This window comes from Siniperca chuatsi, linkage group LG10 (genome assembly GCF_020085105.1).
Source record: "Siniperca chuatsi isolate FFG_IHB_CAS linkage group LG10, ASM2008510v1, whole genome shotgun sequence".
NCBI lineage: Eukaryota > Metazoa > Chordata > Actinopteri > Centrarchiformes > Sinipercidae > Siniperca > Siniperca chuatsi.
The window spans coordinates 12,937,634-12,961,745 of record NC_058051.1 but is presented as its reverse complement, the minus strand read 5'-3'; the positions used below and the strand labels follow the sequence as shown (position 1 = coordinate 12,961,745).

The 24,112-nt window shown below is 40.9% G+C and overlaps 1 protein-coding gene across 3 annotated transcripts in view; it reads left to right on the top strand.

Moving 5' to 3' along the window:
* LOC122882907 (kazrin-like) overlaps positions 1 to 24,112 on the top strand; it is a 170,705-nt gene that overhangs the window by 56,855 nt on the left and 89,738 nt on the right. For all 3 annotated transcript variants that reach the window (XM_044210835.1, XM_044210834.1, XM_044210836.1), the window contains exon 3: positions 1,326 to 1,512. In XM_044210835.1, the coding sequence (XP_044066770.1) occupies positions 1,326 to 1,512 (187 nt within the window). The remainder of the gene's footprint in view (positions 1 to 1,325; positions 1,513 to 24,112) is intronic.

Genomic DNA, 24,112 nt, shown 5'->3' with positions numbered 1-24,112 from the left:
CAGCGCACAGGCTGGGAGGTCGGGACTCTATAATCGCTGTCTCCATCTCTCTCCTCTGCTCTCTGTCTGTGTTCTAGATGTATCTTCAGTGGCACACTAAAACGATGTGTGGAGAATGGTCGGGGTCCGAGCTACACACATACACAGAGCAGAGAGCAGCGTACAGGATGAAGCTGGCTCCTTCCCGCAGGGCTGTGCGGAGGTGTTTTATTTGTGCTTTAGAACGTAACCGCCATGAAACAATCAGAAAATATTATTTCATTCTCTGATTCAACACTTTGTTCTCGCTAATGCTGCTCCAGCTCTTCATTCATTCTCTAGCTCTCTCTCTCCCTCTGAGCTGGGGAGGAGGGGCCAACTTTGAATTGTGTGTTAACAAACAGCAACCAACAAATCCTACTTATTCTGCCTTTAGGTTTTAATGAAAATGCATCACTGCCAAATTCCAGTGCACACTTGAATTCATGCCCAAATATACACCTTCCTTATCTTTAGCCAGCTGTTAATGTTTAACGTTTCTCAAACATTACAGCAGAGCTTTAAAACTGCATTTGTTTGCAGGAGGAATACCTCGCTGTGATATTGTGATGAAAGCATTGTTTGCATAACTATTATTGTTTTCTCCCCACAACTGCTTCTTTGTCAAACTAATGATTTCCTTCCCTTTGCCCATGAGTCCATGGAGGGAAGTGCATGCAGTATACACAGAAAGAGGAAAAGCTGCAGTGTTTCACTGAAGTCCGTTCTTGCAGGCTTACTCAAATTGCTTGTGTCAGTTCAGTCAAACAAACAATCCTGGAACCTTACAGCAATATCTCTAGAAAACAGCTGTGCTGAGGAACTCTGACTTCCATGTGCTCATATGGTCTAGCTCACCCTCCCCCCCCCAACTTTCTCTGCAAATGGTACAGTCCATTTAAAAAGGTGCTTGTCATCTCTCAATGCTCTGTGTCCTTTCAACAGTCAGCTGCAGGGAGCACATTTCACAGGGGCAGTGCTGGCTCTCTAACACACACACACACACACACACACACAAACACACACGCACGCTCTCGTGCTCTTACGTAACTCTCAGAGACATACACAGGCATGCTTGCACACTGACACACTCAACTCCTTCCAGCAGATACACATTTCCCCTGAGCCGGATGCCTCTCTTTAAGGGAAAGGACAAACTGCTTTGAGGATATAACTTGGCTTTCTCATAAAAGCGAGAACAGACAGAAAAGGGAAAGAGGAGGGATTTATTTGGGGACACCTTCCTTCACAGGAAATGGTCAACTCGTCAGCATGACACCTTATCTGGATTCCCCTCTCCTCCTCAGGCAAAAATCCTGAAAATGATGGATGACAACAAGCAGTTGGCCCAGCGCATCGATGGGGCCATTCAGTCCGCCAGCCAGGAGGTGACCAACCTGCGGTCAGAGCTCAGCGCCACCAGCCGCAGACTGGCCGAGCTGGGGGCAACCGACTCTGCAAGCATGCTTGAGACCCTGCAGCACAACCACAACGGTAGGAGAGCCGCTTGGAGTGGAGTGAGACTTAACTGTGTGCTGAGAAGCTGCGAACATGTGTAGAAGGATGAGTACACTCTGATGCAGCTGTGTATAATCTTGTAATGTGTGTATCTTTGTGCACGTGTTACTTACTGTGTGTAATGGATGATGTCCAAGAGGGAGTTGAAAAAGCCTCCGCTCATGCCTCTATCCATCGGAATAAGTGCATATTTGAAAGTCACTGAGTGAGTTGAATAAAATAGGTGAGGGGTTTCTGCTGGCTTGTGTCCACTCTCAGTTCTCCCACAAATACCCTCTCATGTTGAATAATTAACCTCCTGAACCTTTAAGAGGGGGGCAGTGATGCACTTTAGTAAGGGCAGAGTTAAGGGCAGAGTTAAAGTGGGTAAAGTTACAACCTCTTTTCACTCTCGGGCTGTCTGTCTGCTAGTTCATTCGGGTTCTCCCTTAACCGGGCGATGGATCTGTGTCTCTTGAGGAGAAAGGGAAAGGGGGCTGGTTTTAGGGTTGCTGTGGGTTACTGTTACCGAGAGCTGTTTGAATGGCTGCCCACTCTGTAGAATGCTGTCCTCCTGTGTGTGTGTGTGTGTGTGTGTGTGTGTGTGTGTGTGTGTGTGTGTGTGTGTGCTGCAGCTGCTCTATTTGCCCTTTTCCAACTTTTTACATATAGATAGGTAACAGATGTGTGTTTTTTGCGTCTGTGTACATGCATAAGCACGGGTGGCTGCATTAGCATGTATGTTGCCCATGGGTTGTCATGTCCTTTCAACTTCTGGCACACACATACTCTCACACTCTTGCTGTTTCCATAGCAGTCAGCTGGTACAGTGAGCTGTCTGATAGGATATGTTCCATCTTGGCTTTGGCAGCACTCTGCTTTGAATCCACATATCTCTCAGATACTTCCGAGATCAAGCTCAGTAAAATGTCTGCTATATTTCCTCTCTCACATTCACAAGGAAAAACTGTTGGCTAACTTTCCCTTTACAATGACACAGAGTCATTTAGTCCTCAGTTGACCTCTGTAGTGCTTTTTTTAAAGAGGAAAATGTGAACGCAGGCTGCCCTACACAGCTGGTCAGGAACAGTTTGGTCATGTGTCAGCATTGTTTTCAATGGACTGCCCCTGTCTCTTTGTTTTTCAGTTATTTCTTTCTGCTTGTTTGTGTGTGTGTGTGTGTGTGTGTGTGTGTGTGTGTGTGTGCCTTTTGGTATCCCTTTAACCCTGATGGACGCTCACACTCCTGCTGTTTCCATAGCAGTGTGTGTGCCTGTGTGAGTGACGACAAGCATTCCTCTGGGAGGGTTTGAGCACTGATGTCATTGTCCCTTGTAGCTGCTTCTCTGCTCAGCTGAAATGATGCCTGAGATGTGCATGTTCAGTGGTGGAATCACATTCATCTGTAGAGAAGATTCATACAACTCACATAAATGCCACATTAACATCACAGAGACTGCAGAAGAAAAAACGTCTTTCTGACTGGTCCATTCTTAAAATGTTCACAATGTTTCTGAAATGATACACTTTCAGAAACTGACACCTATCTGTAGATCTGTCTCGCGATGGATTTTGTCAGCCATAATTGTCTAGAAATGCAGTGCTAAGTGGTTCTGAGTGCCCCTTCTTTCAACATCAAAAATGAACACGCACATGTCCTTTTGATACTGAAGATTATGGTTGCTGATTCTTGCCTTTGTTTGGCCTGTATATCTTCCCACTGTCATTGTGTCTCTGTCAATAAGTCTTTTTTTTTTTTTTTGCTACACACCCACCTCTCGCTGTCTGTTCGCAACCCCCTTTTCTCCTCCTAGCTGTTCTTCACAAGCCCAGAGTGTATAATAGAAACGGCTGGGGATAGGAGGATTAGGTAATTTATCACCAGTGACTGTGTTGGGAAGGGAGGTGTGTGCAAAGGGTCGCTGGTTCATTGCACAGCCGGCAGAGTGGGAGTCCTGAGGGAAGTTGTGTTGGGGGGTGCTATCTGGCACTTCACTACCAGCAGCACTAACCTTGCTAGCAGGCTAGCTTACCTTAATTGCATTTCTACTGCCTGGGGGTTTGCATGTTACATTCATCCCAGCAAGTGAAAAAGTTATGAATAAATGTACTTCATGTATTCAGACATGTGGTCTGTGGAGACGTATATGCTCACAGTTGTTTCTAAAACACATACACACACAAGATCCAGCTTCCACATCTCTCTCTCAAACCATCTTACCTTGTCTATCCTCTGAGCTCACTAGTATCCTCATGTGGTAGTTCATGAGCTTTCCCCTGGACTTAAATGGACTACATTTAGCTTTTTTTGTAGTGCTTTGGGGCTGCTTATATAGAGAAAATGCTGAGCAGCCATAAAACTGGCTCAAAACGTCTGCCTGTGGCCCCAATTTGTGCCATTCTCATTTTCTTTGTGTAAGGGAGAGGATGTCACGTCCAGCTCCACTCTGTAAATTGGTAAGGTGAATGAGAAGCCCATTCTAGTGCTCATTCTGCCATATATCTACCATATATTTCTTCGAGGTGTCTTTCATTTTACTTTTATATAGTTTTCAGTAATGTTTGTAGTGGACAAGAAGCTTTTTATTCTCATTGTGTCAGATTTAAAATGAAATGTTTCTTACAGCCCACTTAATAGAGGTGCATACATCTTCTGCAGTCTCCAGTTTGTGTGTGACACACATAGTCAAACCACAGATACACACGATAGATCCACTGTGGTCACCTTGATTAAAACCAACATGGAGCTGTTGCAAAGCAACTACACAAAGTCCTGTGCTGTTGTGCATGTCAAATAGGTTGGTTTTATCTTTATTTCCTGCACAGTCTGCTAGTGTATGCAGTGATATTCAACAGGAGTGTTAGAGATGGTTACATCCCCTGGATGCATGCAATAGAGGCAGACCTGTGGCTATGATTAACCACATGCTTCTGCAGAGTATAATTATGACTGAACATATCATTGTTTTGGTTAAATTTACAAAATATACAAATACTGGAATTATGGATGTTTACACATTCACATTATTTTACACTTGAATGTTACCAAGCTGTGTCTGATTTAGAAAGACAGACTTTGACATATCTTAAACACAGTTATCAGCAGTTTGACAAGGTCCACTTAGAAGCTTTTTCCAGAGCGTTCAACTGCATCTCACAGTGTTTATTAGCGGAAGAAATTTGCTTTGTTGTCATGGAGATAGTTCAGTTGTTATCTCAACCTAAGATGTTATTAGCAGTGTAATTACTGCTTTTAAGCACTGCTCATGTAACCATATAATAAATACAAATTGAATGTTCATGTTCTCATTCTTTTCAGTTAAAGATGAGTTTATCATGCTTTAATAGGATTTACAGGCTAATGAAGACAGCCTGGCTATGCTGGTGGCTAACATTTGCTTGGCTAGCTACAATAGCTACCGTGTTACTGTAGTTATGTTACAATTCTACTTGTGCTACTCTTTTATATTCTTTTCCCCAGAGAATCAGTGACAACTGGAAGCAAGCATCAACCTACTGAATATACTTTCCTCGTGTTTAGCAACCTCCTTTACTTAGCACTAGCGCTCTTCCATACTTAGCTGAATGTCACTGACTTCTCGAGAGCTTACTTTGGGTCTAAGCGTGAAACCATGCTGATACCGTTATTAATGCAAGTTTTGGATGAGACGTTGGATATTTTTCTGCAGCTGATTGTATTCTAACCACCTCACGTGAGGGATGATAATGTTTATTTATTCAACATCCAAAGGTTATGAGAGAAGGTCAGTCCTATTGCATTTAATGACTCTGAATTAATTCATTCTTGTAGTTGAGAGTGAGAGTATTTGAGCCAAGCGTGGTTGGTCAAACATTCACAAGATTATTGACTACATTACTGTCTCAACACAAAGAGCATGCTTTTTTATATGAAGCTCATCAAAATGTTTTATACAATGTCAGGGTAATCATTTGAGTTGAACATGAACATGAACATTATCCTCATGATAATTAAAAATACAAAAATATATTAATCTTCAAGGAAGCGTTATCCAGAAGATCAAGAATGATTTAGGCCGGGTGCCCCGGTAGCTTACCCAGTAGAGTGGGCGCACCATGTACAAGGCTGAGTCCTTACCGCAGCGGCCTGTCATACCCTCTCTATCTCCCACATGCTTCAGCTGTTCCTATCAAATAAATTCAAAAGAAAGCCCAAAAAATTATCAAAAAAAAAGAAAAAAAAAAGAATGAGTTCGCCCTATTATATCATTTAGTAAAGAGGATTTGCTGTCTCTATACATCATTAATGAGCAGACAAGCTCTGCATGTTAAAATGCTACTGAGACTACAGTCTGTAATTCTGTTCACGAAAAGCCCCCTTGGTCATTGACATTAGATATTAAACAGGATTAAGAATATCGGGAGGGTATTGAGTAAAAAGTAGTTGCTCCTTTTTAGAGGTGAAGAGAAGAGCAATAGAGACATGACAAGACTACTCATGCTTTTGATACTATTAGCCAGGGCTTGAATTGGAATGAAAAAGGCATCAGTACTCCATAGGCCATCTGCATCTGCACAGCATGTGGTACTGGGTGTTTTTATTTGGTTTAACCTCTATTTCACAAGCACATTAAAGCAAGTGGGATGGCCCACACCTCTCTCAGACTGGCCGCAGATTGATGCAGTATTGTGATGGCCGGCCATTCATCAATAGAGGATTTTTAAAGTGAAAGCAAGAGGCTACACTTTTCTCCACCAGCTGTGTGGCAGAACCCATTGGGATCTTACAATGAGCAATGAGATAACTTCTGTTATGAATTGGCGCTATATAAATAAAATTGAAATGAATTGAAACAAAAACACACACACTGCCTGTTCCCAACATTGACTTGCCTGGTGTCACACCTCAAGCTTACTAAGGTAACATGGCATTTCAGTGAAATTGCTCTATGATTACAATTTTTAATGCGTGAGTGCAGATCCTCTCTGCTCAGTGGAGCTGCCGTCATTCTGTGTACAGCGTTAACATTCAATTGTTAGTATATTAGAGAGACACTACTCGCTCAGTAAATGCTTCATTAACATCAAAAGCTTGGACATTTGTATTCCCTCCAGTGTGCAGCATGCACACGTGCATTCACTGACACATGTGACATGCACTCCTAATTCCTGCTATAACAATCAAATGTATATACAACACCAGGGATGGAAAGAGTACTAGAATATTTTATTCAAGTAAAAGTACTGTTATTTTAAAGAAATTGTACTCAAATACAAGTTAAATTACTTGTGTAAAAATGTACAAAAACTAAGGTAGGTCAGTTAAAATGTACTCTGAGTACATTGCTTCATTACATTTTTAAAAGGCAAAGTTGGTTTGGATAAAGACAAAATTGTATATGATGATGATATTATATGATCACACCACAGAGCTCCTATGTCCAAACAAACAATATATTCCTTTTCTATAGACGGCACTTTGCAGCCTGTGCATACAACTTGACGATTGTTAATTACACAACCGCCTTGAGTCTTGAGCATTGCAAAGTCCTCCGCAATCTGCTGTACGTTCAACTTCTTTGCTTGATCATTCTCAAAGCATGATATAACCAGTCCACTCAGCCTCTCTGTCCCACTGCGCTCCTCAAAGTTTTCAAACATTTTGAGCTGAAAGAGCGCTCTGCAGTCACAACTGTGACAGGGATTGTCAAAAACAGCAGAAAGGTCTCACACACCTCTCTGAAGGTAAAAGTTCTACAAGCGAACGCAGAAGTCACCGCTGAAAGATCCACCATTAGCATTTTAACATTAAGCATGTTAGCCAGACCCAGCATGCACCTGTTGGTCACACAACATCGTGGGTGTGTTTGATTTGGGTCACTTACCTTGCTCACCGGGAGTTGCATTTAACCAATGATTATTAAGGTAGATGCAACCCCCCTGACACTCGGCCAGTGAACATATACATTTAGAACATGTACGTTTTCTAGAGTGTTAGCTGAGTGTAGAGAGGTGCATCTCTGGACAGAGTTCTGACTTCCTGCGGCCGCAGGCACAGGCAGCTGCTGATTTGGCTCCTTTCTTTTGTTCCATTATCACACGGTTTATCATGACTTTTTGATATGATTTTTGTTTGGAACAGATGTGACTTGAAATGTAGCGAAGTACTTGAATACTTGAGATAAAAGAATACTTAAGAAGAAGTAAAATAACAGATTTTTCTAATAGTAGTGATAGTAATAGTGCTACTGTACAGTATATGGAACATGCACCAAACTAGTCTGGAATAAAAATTGCAAAGACTCAAGTGATTTATGACTTATATGGAACTTTAAATTATATGGAATAAAGACAGGATTTGCATAATTTGGAAAGACACGTTATATCTCAGCTATTTGAAGATGTCAGCAGACATTCACATAATGTTCTACCCTCTTCAATTTAGGGTAATGTATGCAAAAAGGGGTCTTTGGCATGAATTTTTCCAGAGTTGCTTCAAATGTTGCGGCTTTCTTTTTAAGAGTACGATTTGAGTACTCAGTCACATTATACTGCATTCATGTGTATGAATACATATAAGCCCTGGAAATACATTGTGTCAAATACATTCTAATTATTTCAGTTTATTTGTTATTTATAAAATTTGAAGGAAATAAAACTATAAATATAACTACCTACAAATGACATATATGACTACCTCAAAATATTTGTTATTCTTATGTATAAAAACACAGGGCAAAAGTTTTTTGGAAACCAAGCTGTAGGTGTTCTTTTATATGTTCTATTTAGAGAAATCAGCTTACATTTCTGAACACATTTCCAGATGCCAAAGTACTGAACATTTGATCACTGCCTCTGCTGCATTAAGCCCTAGGCCCAAAAATATCATTTCCATCATTGTCTTCTTTTATTGTTAAGTTGTGGTCCTTGTCAAAATCCCAGTAAAGTCATTCAAATGTAGAATGTCCTCACATAAATTACAGGTTTTTCCATGAATTGCATTTCCTGCTGTCTTTTATCTGCTCAGATGCTGTCTGGAAAACCTGACATTTTGAACATGCCATTACCTTTGTACCCTTTCACACTCCCTATCATTGATTTGATGAAGAGGGATAGGTGTAAAGCTGCTGTCACTCAGAAAGGCATTTGGTGTAGAATGCCAGCTGGGTGAGTGAAAAACAAAGAAACACAAAAAGACAGAAAAGATATAACAGGGTAATGTAGTCATAAAAGACTGCAATGAATTACCTCAAGCTGTGAAAATGGCACCAAATCTCATTAGTGTTTTTTTGTCGATGGAGATTGCTTTTGAGTCTTTCTCTGGCAATGAGAAACTTAATGACTTGTGTGAGGAAAAATGATAGTCCTCCTCAGGTTTCATGTTTATGGCACGTTTTATGGACATTTATTTGACAAAGTTACCCAACAGATGGTTACTCATGAAAGCAGTCCTCAGAAGTGCAACAAAAATTGGAAACGCCACAATTGCCTTTGGCAAACTTCATTTAGCTCCTCTCCTGGCGTCGACTGGGGTAACTTTCCTAATGAATCCCAAGTTTAGAAGGAATCACCACCCACTGGAGGTTGTATTTCAAATGGAACGACCCATGTCGGTATAATTAATAAGGCTGAAACCTGAACATGTGGTTGAAGGTAGTGATTACTTGCCTATAAAGCATGTTAATGATGAGTGAAGTTAGTCTGTAACCATATGCTTAAAGGTCATTCATTTACATATACATGTAGTCATGAACTGAGTGAGAGAACCTTGTGAATTAGATTGATTACAATGTAGTATACAGTTAAAATATAATGATGCTCTGTCTCTTATGTGTCTGTTCACCATATTCTGGGTGTGTATTCACAGCGCTGCACACACACACACACACACACCTCTCTGTGGCCTTGTCGTAAGTTATTGCGCAGGAGGAGGAGAGGAAAGGAGGAAAGTGTTTTCAAGACAATCATGAGCTACCAACAGGCCTTGACACACTAGCAGTGGCTTTGTTTGACATTACAACTCTAATACTAATTAACGTGCACCCCCCACTGCTACACACACATATTATTTATTCTCTACCTGAATAGACAATTTGATGCCCTTCATTGCATTTGGGTAGGTCGGGTCTGTAGTGCATATTTGATGTTTTGGGATGGTCACAGTATGCATTAATGAGTTTGAGTTGCTCTCGGGTATGAAAATGAATGTTGCCCTCTGTCCTTCAGCCTGCCTTTCCTGAAAACTGATGCTAACAGCACTCTCACGCACAGCGGCAGATGGCATGAGCGAGTGTGCTCGGTAATCTGTGACATTGCACATATTCAGATGCCATGAAGTGTAAACTCTGAGCTGTGTCGTGAAAAACAGTGGAAGTAGAGGGTGAGGAAGAGGGAAAATGTCACTTTTCTCACAGAAAGACATTTGAGAGAGGATCTGCAATATTCTGTAGCTCCATGAAGGTGACAGGCCAGTATAATGGATAATGCGCCATGTGGATAGACGACTGTTAACAATGATTAAAACTCTCATTAATTTGATGGAAAGCTTCATTAGTGGGTGATGGTGGGTGGTGCACATCATTGTTTTTATACTACATCTGCTAAGATTCCCCATTAGTTTCGAGATGGCCTTCATTGTATATGTTTGCCACAGGGCCTGTCTCAAACATATTAGAACAAACTTGTTCCTCCAGATAATGTGGGCGAGAATCATTCGTAACTGTATCGTTGCCAGTGATCATAAAGGGGGAAAAAATTGAAATTAGAGCAGCTGAATCTATGCAAGGCTATACTGCAATTACATCGGATGGGACTGGTGTAGAAATCTGCACAGTGGAAGCTGATAGGTCTGCTCTGTTGCTCTAGAGAATGGCTCCTAGTAGGCTGAAATAGAAGATGAGGAAAGTGTGTGCTCGTCAGGCACGGATCCCCCCAGTGATTTTTGAATGATGTGGTGTGACGGGGACTGGGGGAAGAGGAGGCGATTGGGGAGGAGGGGGTCCACTGCGGGGCTTCCTGAGATTTTGTCAGCAATTATTCACAATGAGGTGCAGTCAGACGATTGGCTGCACCAGGAATGATTAAATGACATTTCCTCTGTTCATCTCGCATCTCTGGAAGTGGTAGATTGAAAGGATGTGAGTTTTGCCTATTTCTGTCCTCTGTTCCATTTCTGTGAGGCCAAAGCTGTCCAAGCACTGTGTGGAGATGGTGTAAATCTTGACATCATGCTTATTTCTCTGCAGGTCTCACATTTAAGTGTTCAGAAAGTATTTTACGTTTTCAAAAAGGCCTTCATTTGATTGTTAGGCTTATTATCATTTTTTATCCAAAGAAATATTACTAAGCATTAAATGTTAATATTTCCAAATATTTCATCATATGTTTTCAAATTATTATGTCTGCAGTTTTCGCTTTAGCGAAATAATTCAAAAATAAATAGCTGTTTCATTAATGACATTTCAATGCAGAGCAATGTTCATCTTCTTCAGGTCTACTTCTACAACTGGTGTTAATTTTGGATCCTAGCTGGGCGTCGTGGTGTGTGCAATCCAAGATGATAAGGGTATTTTGGGTGTAGGTATTGCCGAATAGAATTACTGCATAGCTCTGCAGAGGCATTGGCTTGCCTCAGAGCATTTTCAGACATATGCACTGGTCCTGGGTCAGGTTTCTCCTTGCACACATCCCACTGCAACCATTTAGGAGCTGACAAATAGAGTGGGATCTCGGATCAGTGATTCTGTAAAGCCTCTACTCATGTGTCAAATGGCTTCCACCAGCTCACAAGGACCAGTCAAGGGAGCTGTGAAGGTGTTTCCAAGTTTTTGCGAGACACTGCCTTGAAATTGCTACATCGCTCTCTTGGAAAATTGCACAGGCTGTTATGTTCTTGTCCTAAACCAATGACGTTCAATGTTTAAAGACAAGGATCAGTGGGAGTGTAGAGGTACTCCTGCACAGCAGACACTAACGTAGTTATTTAAGTATTAAACACTCCCCTCCACCTCCCACATTTTGTACTTGACATGCTGTTTGGAATGATGCCCTTAAATCTTGTTGATGGTGTTGAGTCTAGATAAGTTCACCATTGAGGTATCTCAATAACAGTTTCTTTCCTCTGTCCATGCTTTCTCTGTAATATGATTTAGGTACTGATCATGCTGGCTTTATGATGGCTTTGGCTTTAAGTCCTGTCATTATTAAGTTAGAGGTTACAAGAGAGACTTTGGGATTATAGTTATCTGGTAATAATACTTGATGCCAGATTTTTGTAAATACTTTGTAGGTGTCACTCTTTCTTTGGCTGTGATCACATTGGAGACTTGTGTTTAAACCAAATGTACAGCTGTAAGCATTGCTAGTGACAGAGAGCCAGAGGTCAATGGGTGCAGACACATTGCATCATCATTCTTATTGCTATGCAACACAAGGTTTGATAACTAGCAAGCTATCCAAGTTGCATTAGCTAGCTAAGTTGAAGTAACAAAGGGGATAATTGTTGAAAATAATGGCTGAGAGAAAGTTAGTGATTGCTTTTCTTACTTGTGATGAAAAGAATAAGGAATCAAAGTATGGATGTGGAAACATGACGTGGTATGACTAAGAAGAGAGTTCATTTAATGTTTTATGATCTTTTCTAACAGCTGCCTAAGAAATGCCTGTTTCAAAGATTTCAAATTACAAATCAAAGCAAAGTTTGAGACATTTTCTTCTTGGAGATCCCAGGAGTACACCTGTAATACAATGCGTCCTTTGTTTGGAAGAGACCAAAATATTAAAAAAATATAGAAATTGACAGAGGCACAGATTCACGAAACTGCTTTTCTTTTCATCTATTTATTGTTAATTTACCTCTCATTTTTCTCTTCTAATTATCATATCAACAATATTATGCTGTTTCTGTGTTTGTTCTAGTTAGTTAGTCAGGCCTGGCTGTTGTGGGTATGAGTGATCATCCAGGCTACAATTGTCCATCTATCAGCATGCAGGCTGTCCGGCCAGCTGGTGCCCACTGGGTTGGAGAGGCAGATTGGGCAAGCCTGGATGTCACAGTGGTGGCAGGTGGGCCCCGCCATCAGGTACTGTAATGCCCACTGGCACAGACGGGGCCGTCTCAGAGCCACATGATGGGAAGGGACGGAGCATGTGTGGCGAAGGAGAGAGGGAGGCATCTTGAGCCATGTGTATGCCAACTCTGACAAATTGGATAAAGCCTCCAGTGGATAGGAAGGCCAGTGTGATGCTGACATATGAAGAGGACTGGCACAGTGGGTGGAGTGGGCAGAGGGTGGGAGGGGTGAGGGTGGCGAAGAGCAGATGTGTGTGTCATCACAACCCTGGCATCACGCTGAAGGACGGGACCCATTACTTGCGTTAATGGACGTAAACAGACATATACACAGAGCAATAAGTGATATCTCTGTAAGTGTGTATAGTGTGTGCGTGTGTGTGTGTGTGTGTGTGTGTGTAAGACAGAGCGGACGTGCCCTTCTATAACAAGGCTAAAAAATACTGCCTATGGTGCTATTTTCACACGTACACAATGTCTGTCTGGGGATACTCTTCATCCTCTACCTCATTCGTTTTTTTTACGTGTCATAAACCAAATTTTCTGCCTTTCTGCTCCAATTACCTAGTATGAAAAATGACTTGAAAGTCATATTTTATCTGATGATGCATTTATGCTTTAAAAATGCCCGCAGACTTGCAGTGTCAGGTTAGTGGCGCTGTTTGTGCCATCAGAATAACAGACCATACAGTACATAGCAATCTCTAGAGAAGCTGTTTAGCAAGTGAACAGTGTTGCCTGAAGACAGTGGAAGTCTTATCTTAACTGCATTACTTGAAAACATGCTTGTCAAAGCAAATTTGGCATCACTGAATTGCCATATTTGATGCTGTTCAATTAGTTTTATGCTGTGTATCAGTCTTTAGATTTTATATACGGTGAAAACTGTCATGTCATGCTGACATGCAAAAAGTTATATATTTACTTCAAAATACAAGTGGTTCCAAACTAACTAACTCCGTTGGTAATATTATATTGAGTAGTTTGTGTATAGGTTACCATAAGTTACAATGATCACTCTCAAATTTGTACTGATAGAAACCTGTGACACTCAGTGATTACCAGCCATCCAAGAATTAAAGTTAAAACTACTAACTAACTACTAAAAACTAATTGTACTAGTTCAAGCATGGACGCGGGATGTAGGATTGCTGAGGGGGCTGCAGTACCTCCTAAAACCAGGCCTTATACAAACCATCAATTGATAAAAAAGTGTGATGCACACTTGCAGCAGAGAGAGAGAGAGAAAGAGAGAGAGCTCATGTGGATGAGCAAGAGAGAGGGAGCGTGCGAGCATGGACAGACGTGTCGATGTGATATAAAAACTTTCTTTGCTAATGAAGCCTATTGTTACGCTACAATTCTGTGGTTTATCATTGAATTGTATGAACTATACTGCAGACTGGAGTCTCTGTTAACGGTGACAGACAGGTAGATCCACATTATATATGCTCGTCTCATCCATGAAATGTCTGTATCCTCACTTCGCTCTATTATTATAAAACTGGTCGTGGATCTCGCCCGCGTCCAGACGCTGTCTCTCCCTCTTCATCTCCTTGCAGTTCTCATGCCTTAGTTCTGTGTTGTGTGTAGTTGCTCTGCCCTCTTTGACATACAGCTGTATGTTGGTGTTCAAGTTTGCTGTCTTCTGTAGTGTAAAACGTTCTCAAATTGTTGTAAATTTTTGTTAATAACTATTAGATATAAGTTATCCTGGCCATTCAAATTAATACAAAAAACATAAATATCGCGCTCTATTATTGTATGACGTCAATATATAGACTGACCTTCTCTCAGCACCCCCCAACTGTGACTGACTTCCGACGTCCCTGAGTCCAAGTAAAAAACAGGTGGCTAACTGTCAAAGAAACTGCAGGTGTGCATTGAGTATTCTGCATCATTACATCAGACCTCCATTAGCAAGCAAGCAAAATTGCTCATTTACACTAAACTAAAGCAGTTACAGATTTCTCACACTTGGTTTCACCTCAGAAATGTGGGGATCAACGCAAATGTTTCTCCTGAGCTGCAAAGACTGACCTTTTCTTGTCAGTCCTATAGGTTTCTCACATATAAGGATTTGTTCATTCAAAGAGATTTACTGGGCTGGGTCTTAGTAGCGTTGTTGGCAGACAGAGATCTGTATTTGCCTTATCCCACTTAAGGATCTGTCCTGTCATCGTCTTTCGTTTTATTGATTGGAATAATACTGCAATGACTAACTCTGTAGCTTATTGTAGTGCAGCTTTCATTATGTAATGAAGGCATTACACAGTAAGTAAGAAGAAACAGTATTAGATATGTTGAGAGCAATCTGCAGTCTCTCTACATTGTTAATTGAATTGAACTGTTATTGATTATCTGAACTGCTGGTCCGAGGCAGCGTATCACGATGCAAGCAATGTGAATGGCCTCTAAGAATCAACAAGCAAGGGTGTTAGTCTAGGGTCGATGCTTCTGATGACTCTCATTGAGCCAACATGACCCTTAACTGTGGGCCACATGACCTCCAAACTGAGGATGTGATGTCCTCACACGGTCATTAGAAAGTGTTCAATGCCTGTTTAAGGCCCATTGAATCTCCATCAGCAGGAAGCTATAGGCAGACGCCTGATCAATAGGCCATGGAAAAGGAACAGAAGAATCACTACTGCCAAATTTTTCTTTTGCAAGCAGTCACCCAAAGAAAGTTCCTGACCTTCTCTTTTTGAGCCATTGTTTACAAGCATCAGGCTGAATGCAAAAGACTGAAATTTTTTTTTTTTTGTTCTTAGTAATCTGTCATATATTCGGTTGTCATTTAGCTTTATTGCTGATGCTGTTTTCTCCTTTTAGTTTTGCAAACTCGTAACTCGTGTGCACTAGGTAAGACTTTAGCAGTATAATTGGACCATAATACTGTGAAACGGTGGGTGTATGGCAGAGTTCCTTATAAACACCAGTGATATAGTGATTACTTTACTCATTGCTTAGATTTTTGGCACTCAGAATTTCTCGCCCATACTCTTGTAAACAAACTCCCACATTTTCATCTTCTCAAAGACGGAGCATGGTGCTACAAGTGTTTGACTGGCATTGTAACACCTTTTTATTCTCAAGTCAAATTAGCTTATGTTAAAAAGTTATATTTTTCATAGTGATATGAAAATATTTGTGTTGCATCTCTGCTGTCATTTGCTAGCTTGCTCGTTGTGTTATATAAATATTTTCTGTCCTTTACCTGACCTGTTAATGTTGCATTTCCTTGGTTGCAGACAGACATCCAAAAAGCTGTAAATTACTCACTTAAACATCAAGCCATGAAAATGTCTCTTACCACAGAAAAAGCCTCTAAAATGTGGTGGCATGTCATATTTGTATTTTAGAAGTTGGTTCTTATCTGAGACATAACAATGAGACAGGTACTGCCAGCTGCTCTGCCAGTCTAGAAGTAGTCATGACACTTCATCTCTCTCAAGCGAAGAGGCTTTGTCTCGTATCTCCCATCCAAACAAGGAGAGTTCAGCCAGAGTTCAAAAGGAAGTTGAGAGGGAGAACAAGATTTTCGCTTCCCCTCTGTGTCAGTTACTCCCCACCTTTTGGGTCTTGCTCCTCTGGCAAGAGAAGTGTTTGATTTGACAGCTGGTAGGTTGCAGATACTGTATGTGAGGGAGACGTATTTCTTTCTACCAGTCTCTTGTTTGAAACAAGTAGGCTGTAAAGGAGGGTTTGTCATCTTTCAGGGAATATCAAAGGAATCTTTGACTCAGCCAGCCTCACTTACTTATCAGAGATGCAGATTGTGAAGAAACGCTGTACAATCCACCTGGCCAATGAAAAACCCATGTGATTTAGTTTAAAACAAAAATAATACAATTTAGAAATGGTGTAGGGGTGAGCAAAACACCACTTGTTGATTTTGGACAGTTCCAGACGATAGATTAAGGGAAGAAAAGAATGACAGCATGATGAGTTGTTATGTTGAGAATCTCATTGGGACTTTGTGGGCAGCAAGACTCAATGCCAGTTACTTAACTTTGATAAAGTTAACATGGACCTCATGGCTTGAGGCCCTTTGGCAAGTCTCATTGTTGCTTGTATGGATGCACACATACAAGTAACACACATGTATGTGCATTCTCACACACACACACACACACACACACACACACACACACAGAACCTTGAGGGGTTATTTGCCTTGTGCCGTGAGTGATCCATGTGTTGGCATGCTCTGTGGCCATTAATTGATATAGCTGGCTGTGTAGACAGAATTGATTTCTGGTATGAGTCATAAAGCACAATGCTACAGCTTTTCACTGTCAGAATCTACAAGGCCATTACCTTGAAAGGAAGTTGAACAGATTCATGGATAATGTAATGGATATAGAAAAAACAACTTTTATTTCACGATAACCTACTGGGCTATTGAGCTACTAGCTGTCCCAGCTCTATCTCTGCTTGTATATGTATATTGGATAGTAATCTTGATACAAATAGGTAGTTTAACCAAACATGTCCAGTACACATCATATCATGTTTTACTTCTGCTGCACCTATTAACTGAGGTGGTTATGATGGAGATACCCAGATTTTTTTCTCTTTACCTTACCAAGTGAAACTGAAAGGAGGTGATGTGTTCATAGCTGTCAGCCAGTTAGTAAATATAATACAAGTATAAAATTGGTTGGCCTAAGAATAATTAATTCAAAAAAAGTTTTTGACCTCTATTAACGCTATGGAGCTGTTTTTCTATGATTGGGTCTCTGTTTTGTTTGCATTCAACACATTTGTTAGAGCTGAAGGATGCACACAATGCATTTTGGTGAGTAACACTGAGTTTAAACATAACTTGTTTATTTACAAGAAAACTCCACAGGACACCTTTAAGCATTAAAGCAATAGTTCAACATTTTGGGAAATATGTTTATTTGCTTTCTTGCAAAGAGTTAGATGACAAGATTGATTACAATCTCATGTCTTTGCGGTAAATATGAAGCTCTGGTGAGCAGCCGGTTAGCTTAGCACAAAGACTGAAAACGGGGAAACAGCTGGCCTGGCTCTGTCTAAAGGTAACAAAATCCGCCTAGCTGCACCTTGTAAAGCTCATTAATTTACACATTTTATCTAGTTTGTTTGATTTGTACAAAAACCATAGTGGAAAAATTGTGGTTTTATGGGGGGTTATGTGCCGGACTCTCTTGGTCATGCACAGGTTTCTGTCAACCTCACATTGATGACAAGACTCCAGGAAGTTATTGTGCCTGGGCAAGAAATTTTCCGTCACATAATCCCACGTAAAACCGGGGGTTGTTTGAGGGTGTTCAACTATTCCTTTAGTTGAAGTTTCGGTAGTCAAATCTTCAATTCCTTTGTTTTTGGCCTTACCACTCTGGTAGGATACTACATCTTAGCCATGAAAGTTTGCATTCTTGCTGCATTGAATTCTTGCTTTATTGCACTGGAAAATCAAACAGTCTGTAGTGCAATGCTGCGTTGCAGTTGGATGATCACAAGTGCAACTTATTTGAAACTCAAGCCGTAGAGATCAGTGTAAAAATGATTTTCCTCACAAGTTCATTAGTTGCTAACTGCTGTAAAGAAGTTCTAATTGCCTTGCGGGATGTTCTTTTCTCGTAACTACCATTGCATTCATAAGCACAGTAAAAACCAGTACTGTTGTTATAATAAAGAGTACCTTTAGACTGCTCAGAATATCATATTGAGGGTATGTGCCTGTGTCTAGTTTGGATCCCTGTCATTACATATTGTTATTGTAAGAATATCCCTGAGATTGACGTCTGTGTGTATCTGGATCCAAATCAATAAGCTGTTTTTATTAGATTTTAAATCCTTCTGATCGCCAAATAACATCTTGGCTTTCGTTCCACAATCCATAATCAGACCATTCACACAAAGTTTATTTGAATGCTCCAAAATTCATTGATGGGTTGCCAAAACCCTCAACCTTATAATGTCCTATAATTCTGCAGTTTGTAATGTGACCTTTGCATATCTGACTTGAGTGGATAGATGGATAGGCGGCTCTTGGTGGCGGGTGAACAATCGATCTTTGTCAGTAGTGACGTGCCAGCCTGTGCAGTGTCTGTCTCCAGCCACAAAATTGACTTACATTAGGCTTAGCGTTCAGATATTGCTCTGCTGCTCAGGGTGTCAAGAGAACTATTCCCAGGCTTATGCTCCACACCATGATGCCAAAGTATATCATTGATTCATTGATTGTTGGCCTCTTAGAGTTCTTGCTATTTAGTACATCTGATGATACAGTGTCATTGTCAATGAGGTTTAGGGTTCATGAAGACCAAATTTCCATCAAAGTATATTTATAGTTAAATTATCGTAAAAAAAGTAGGTATTACAGAAGAAATACTTGTTTTTAAGTACCCCTCCTGGGCAATAGAAAATGTTCTTGTTTCGTAATTATGAGCATATAGCTACAGCACTGTGGTCTGTCATTCTTTAACCTATTACGTGGCCAGCTGGCCATAAAAGACCCATAACTCTTATTAACCAAAGCTTTTGCTAAAGTTACCGTGATCTAGTGTTTCCCCCTCAGAAACTCCCATTTCTAGACCTAGTCAGAGCTGAATAATGTTCTGCTCACACAAAAGAATACTTAACAGTCATATGTAAAGTGTCAAACTGTTTTTATATTTGGTAGCTCTGATTGTTTTTAGATATTTTGACCTTACACAAGATGATATTTGATGTTTTGTCAGTGTTTCCAAATCGGACTAAATTCAGTTTGTCGTGTGTCACGTAGAGCTGGGTATCGAACCTCAGTACTTTTTTGATACCGAACACAATGCGTCCATAGCACACAGTATGGAAAACTGTCAAGTACCGAAAGCTGACATCGAATGTCTGATTTGGTCACTTTTGTAATCTTACCTTTACTTACACTTTCACTTACATTTACTTCATCTTTGAAGTAAAGAGTGTTTCAATAAATCTCATGTAATGTATGGTCAGCTTTAAATCATGTCAATGTTTTTTAGTTCAAATACAGCCTCTGAGCTTTGTCCCTTCTGGTCAATTGAGAGACATGGAGCTGTTCAGTGGAAGGCAGGTAAATATGCAGTGGTTATAAGAAATGGCACCATGGCTATGAAAGAGAAAATTTGAGTGGTGATTATGCAGTGGAAACCGCACAGGCTAGATGTCCAATTTTCCTCTCTTGAAGCTGTGACAAGACATACAACTTTGTGGTTGTGCTGCAGTGTTTGTTATTCATGCTGCTCCTCTCATGTCATGTTATGACACTGGAGAATGGTTTTACAACTACAGTTTAGTGCTGCTGATGTTCAGTTTTTTTTTTCTTTTATCCTTACTTTACTGGATACCATTGTTTAACAATTTATACAGTATAAATATTTATGAAATCTAGAAATATTAATGAAAATATATTTCTAAAACCTGCTAGGTTCATTAGCAGGTAGAATGAAACAAGCCGGATTGCCACATAAAATAGCCCCATATTGAAATGACCTTGTGGATTCCCTAAACTCTTTACACAAAGCTTTAGACCCTTTCTAGGCTGGTGAGGGCTTTGCCTTGCTGCCCCAGATCAGAGCGCTGCTTGAGGATTAAAGTCACTTTCTAAGCATTTGCCTCCAATTCAGCAACACAGTTATCACAGCTACATGATCACACTATCAAAGCTCATGCCCAAGCCTCAGCATAAGTGTGCGGCAGCCCTTTTAAGATGTTAACAGTGCCACAAAATGGAGAGTCCACAAAAAACCTTAATTGTGTCCTCTTGCTGTAGGTGTGCCTCTTCCACCCTTGTGGAAGCTCTGTGCCAGTGTCTGTCTAGATGTAAGATAGGAGTGCATGGCAGCATGCTTGCTGAGGGCACTGACACAGGAATTGTGAGTTTTCTCTTCTCATTAAGATTCTGCAGTGGCTGCCGAGCGAGGCTGAGATGAGAAGAACTGATGAGAGGAGAGGCAGCGGAGGGCCAGAAATAGATCAAAACCAAACTGGAGTCCAGAGTACTGGTGGGCACGGGGAGGGAAGGAATGTTGGTCCTGTAAGGCTGAACACGCTAAATGGAGCTGTCTGACTGGATTGCAGATAGAGAGGCACCCAGGAGAATGATAGCAATTGTGAACGAGCTAGCTTGCTAATGATGGGAAGTATTTAGGAATGCTGATAACAGTAAGAAGGGGTTTTGGTTGTGATTGGGAAGGATGAAGATTATAGAAACCCTCAAGCTTTTCTCTGCTCTCCCTTTTCTTTCACTCCATCTCTTTCCTCCCCGTTATCTCCTTTTTAGTTTTGCTGTTCTGACTGTGATTAGTAGAGAGATGAGAGGCTCATAATTCTTCTATTTTCTGCTCCATTAGTGTAACTCACTTCATGCGGTTGGTCTGTGTCAGTGGCCGAGTGGTTGTTCGTCTTCTTGCCTTCATCATGTTTCTTCTGTTTTTCAAGGCCTCTCACACTTCAGCCTTTCTTCTGATGAGCTGCACATCTCAATAGGGCGCTTTTTTTTTTTTTTTAAGTTTGAGTGCATTTCAATTTCTGGGGCGTTTGTGATGTGTTTGATTCTAGAGAAGAGTGAAAGATATGAGCGAGGTCATTAGCAGATGTTTTAAGCTGGATTCTTTGAGTGCTCAAAACACACAGTCATTATGATTTATCAAAAGGAAGGTTTTTAAACATTTTAGTGTGAGCTGTGCATCCAATATCCAAATAAGATAATTATAGCTCCTTGAAAATGTGACCCTCAGTTCAGCAAGTCCACTGTTCCACTCCATCCCTCTGCCGTGCTCCACCTTCTCTCCAAATAGACCATTAGTACTGGCCATTCTGGAGCTCTGTTGATGGACGAAATTTAAGAACCATTGCCTTTAGTCATTCCTCTTCTTCATCCTTCTTGTCCGTTAACCTTTCTCTCTCCCTCTTTCCCTCCTTCTACGTTCTCATTGCTCACTTCCCCCCTTTCTCTCATTTGCTGTCCTTTCCTCCGGTTCTTCAGTGACTTGCAGTTTCAATCAGGCAATATTTTTTTGTCGCCCCTCTTTTACCTCTCTTTCTGCCCTTCAGTTTGACACTCTCTCTCTCGTATTTCTGCGGATCCATGAGTGGAATGGAAGCAAATAGAGCGAGGCAGTGAGGTAGAACCCACTACCTCATCTGGTATTGAACCTGGAAAGTTCCCAGTCAAATGTACATCATCTCCATGGAGACTGAGGTAAAGTTGCTGGCACTGCCTGCTCCTGGTGTCTTTGAAGGCCCCGGCTAGAGTAAACAATGCCAAGGTCAATGCTCCTAGTGGTCTGTTTCAGCATCTGCGACCACAAAGACACACCGCGGTCTTTGAGAATGTCGTGGGAGCTTGTTTTTTTTGTCATCTGTTTCATCCAAGACCTTTTCATTAGACTCACTAGACCACCCTCACCGTGACTTACCACCCAACTCACTTTGTTTTTTCTCAAGTGCAGACCTCTAACTTGCATTCCTTGTGTTTTATTTTTTGCCTTGTCCCAGAGAGAACTTTCTAAACCTCTTTTATTTCCAATGCACAGATAAATAGCTCCATACAGCCTCTGCCCAGCATATTTGATGTAAACTTGTTTTTGTGTTCCTTTTATTGGATGTAGCTTTAAGGTTCCTATTTAGTCATATTTTTAGCACTATTAAATGCCCTCTTTGTCCTTCTGCTGCCTGCTGTTCTCTCTTCTCTCCATTCATTGTTCAATTTAATTATTAATGTTCTTAATTCTAGACAATGGAACAAAGCTGCTATGTCGTTTATTTATGCCTTTGAGCTCTGCGTCATTCTCTCGCTTGCTTCCACGGTTGCTGCTGCAGAGTCACAAGTCATTACAAGTTGGCTAATTGCATTCAGAGGCACCTGCCCACACACGAAGCACAGACGGGTGGTTTTGTCACATTTCGTTGAGCTCAGTGTAAACTTTAGGTCATATCTGGAACAAAGCTGTGTCTTGGAAATATCACAACACAGTGGTCATTGTAGCTTTGTTGCAACCAGCATATTTCCACTACAGTGTAGACTAAACCAGAAACAAACAAGCCACCATTACTTGTCACTTGTCCTTAAGACTGTAAGACTGTACAGGCAATCAAGACCCTTGGTCAAGGTTAGGGAAGGATTGCTGTCTTGGCTAAATATCAAGAAGAAAAAATCAACGCCGACATTAAGCAAGACTGGAAGTGTTTACTTTTTTGCTGTTTAACCAAAACCATGATCTTTCCCTAAACTGCCAAGTGTTTTATTTGTCTAAACATAACCACATGCAGGACTCAGGATGCGAAGCCAGGTTCTATATGCCCACCATCCACCCTGACCTCCTCTCTAGGAGGTCTGTAGAAGCCGTTATTTTGAGAGAGAGTCATCTAAATGAAGTTTAAACAAAGGTTATTTGTATTCCAGATGTCTGATAAACTTTTCAGCCAAATTTAGCCCACTTTTAATAGACACCTACATGTCTTTAAACCTGCAAATCACCAAGCCACGGTTGCTGGGCTGCTGTTAACTGCTCCTCCAACAATAAACATCAACTTTGGAAAAAAAAAAATGGAAAGCTAAATCCACAAGCCTACTCAATGAAGTCACTTTCATTTTAAGTCATCCCCTTAAGATCCATCCAAAACCTAACTCTGCATTTGTCTTAGCAAAGAGGAACATTTTCTTATGTTTCAGACTTTTGTTACATTATGTATTGAAGGATAGCAAGTGTTTATTATCGACAACATAGACTGTATAGTCTAAAACTAATAGTTATAAGGTGCCAAATTCTGAAAAGAAATGCTGGCTATAGGGATTAATTAGTGCACAGCACTTTCACATCCATTCTGTAAAGGTCAGACAAAATGGTAAAGTTAATGGGGTTTTTTCTCACAAAGTCTATGTTATAACCAATTTTAGACTAGTGTGGTGAGACTGAACAACATCTACATTCAAACATTGTTCACAAGCTGTGTAACTACAGCATTTAGCAACATATGTGACCCTTCAGGATTGTAACAGTGCAGGTACTTGACATTCTGCCCTGTGATACTGTGTTGGTGTATAAATTGTGCAGCTCACATGTCAGCGTGTCCGACGCTGTCCCAGATGCTACGGGGCACATATCTAGCGGTTAATTGGGGCTGAGGGCAATCCCAATACAGATGGTATTTGCACTGTGTGATGAAGAGGATTTTCTGGGTTTACTGCAATCTGCAGTGCAGCTAAAGGAGGAGAGGAGAGACAATGAGACCGGAAATTGGAAAAGAAAAATGGGGGAGATTGAAGGCTGAGAGAAGGGCTGAGAACGAAAGTGACACTGAGGAGACTGAAGGCAGGGATGCACAGAGAGGAGGATGGAGAGTGAAATACAGAGAAATAGATGACATAAAACATACACAGACAGAAAGAGCATGTAAAATCCTGTGTACCTCTCCGATTAGCTATGTTTGGTCATTATGTTATAGCCATTTTCCCTACTACATGATCATTCTTTGTTCACCTTTTATTGTTTGCTTTGAAATCTGGTGAATTGGAATTGAGGCTTTCTAGTGGTGAGGGTGAAAATG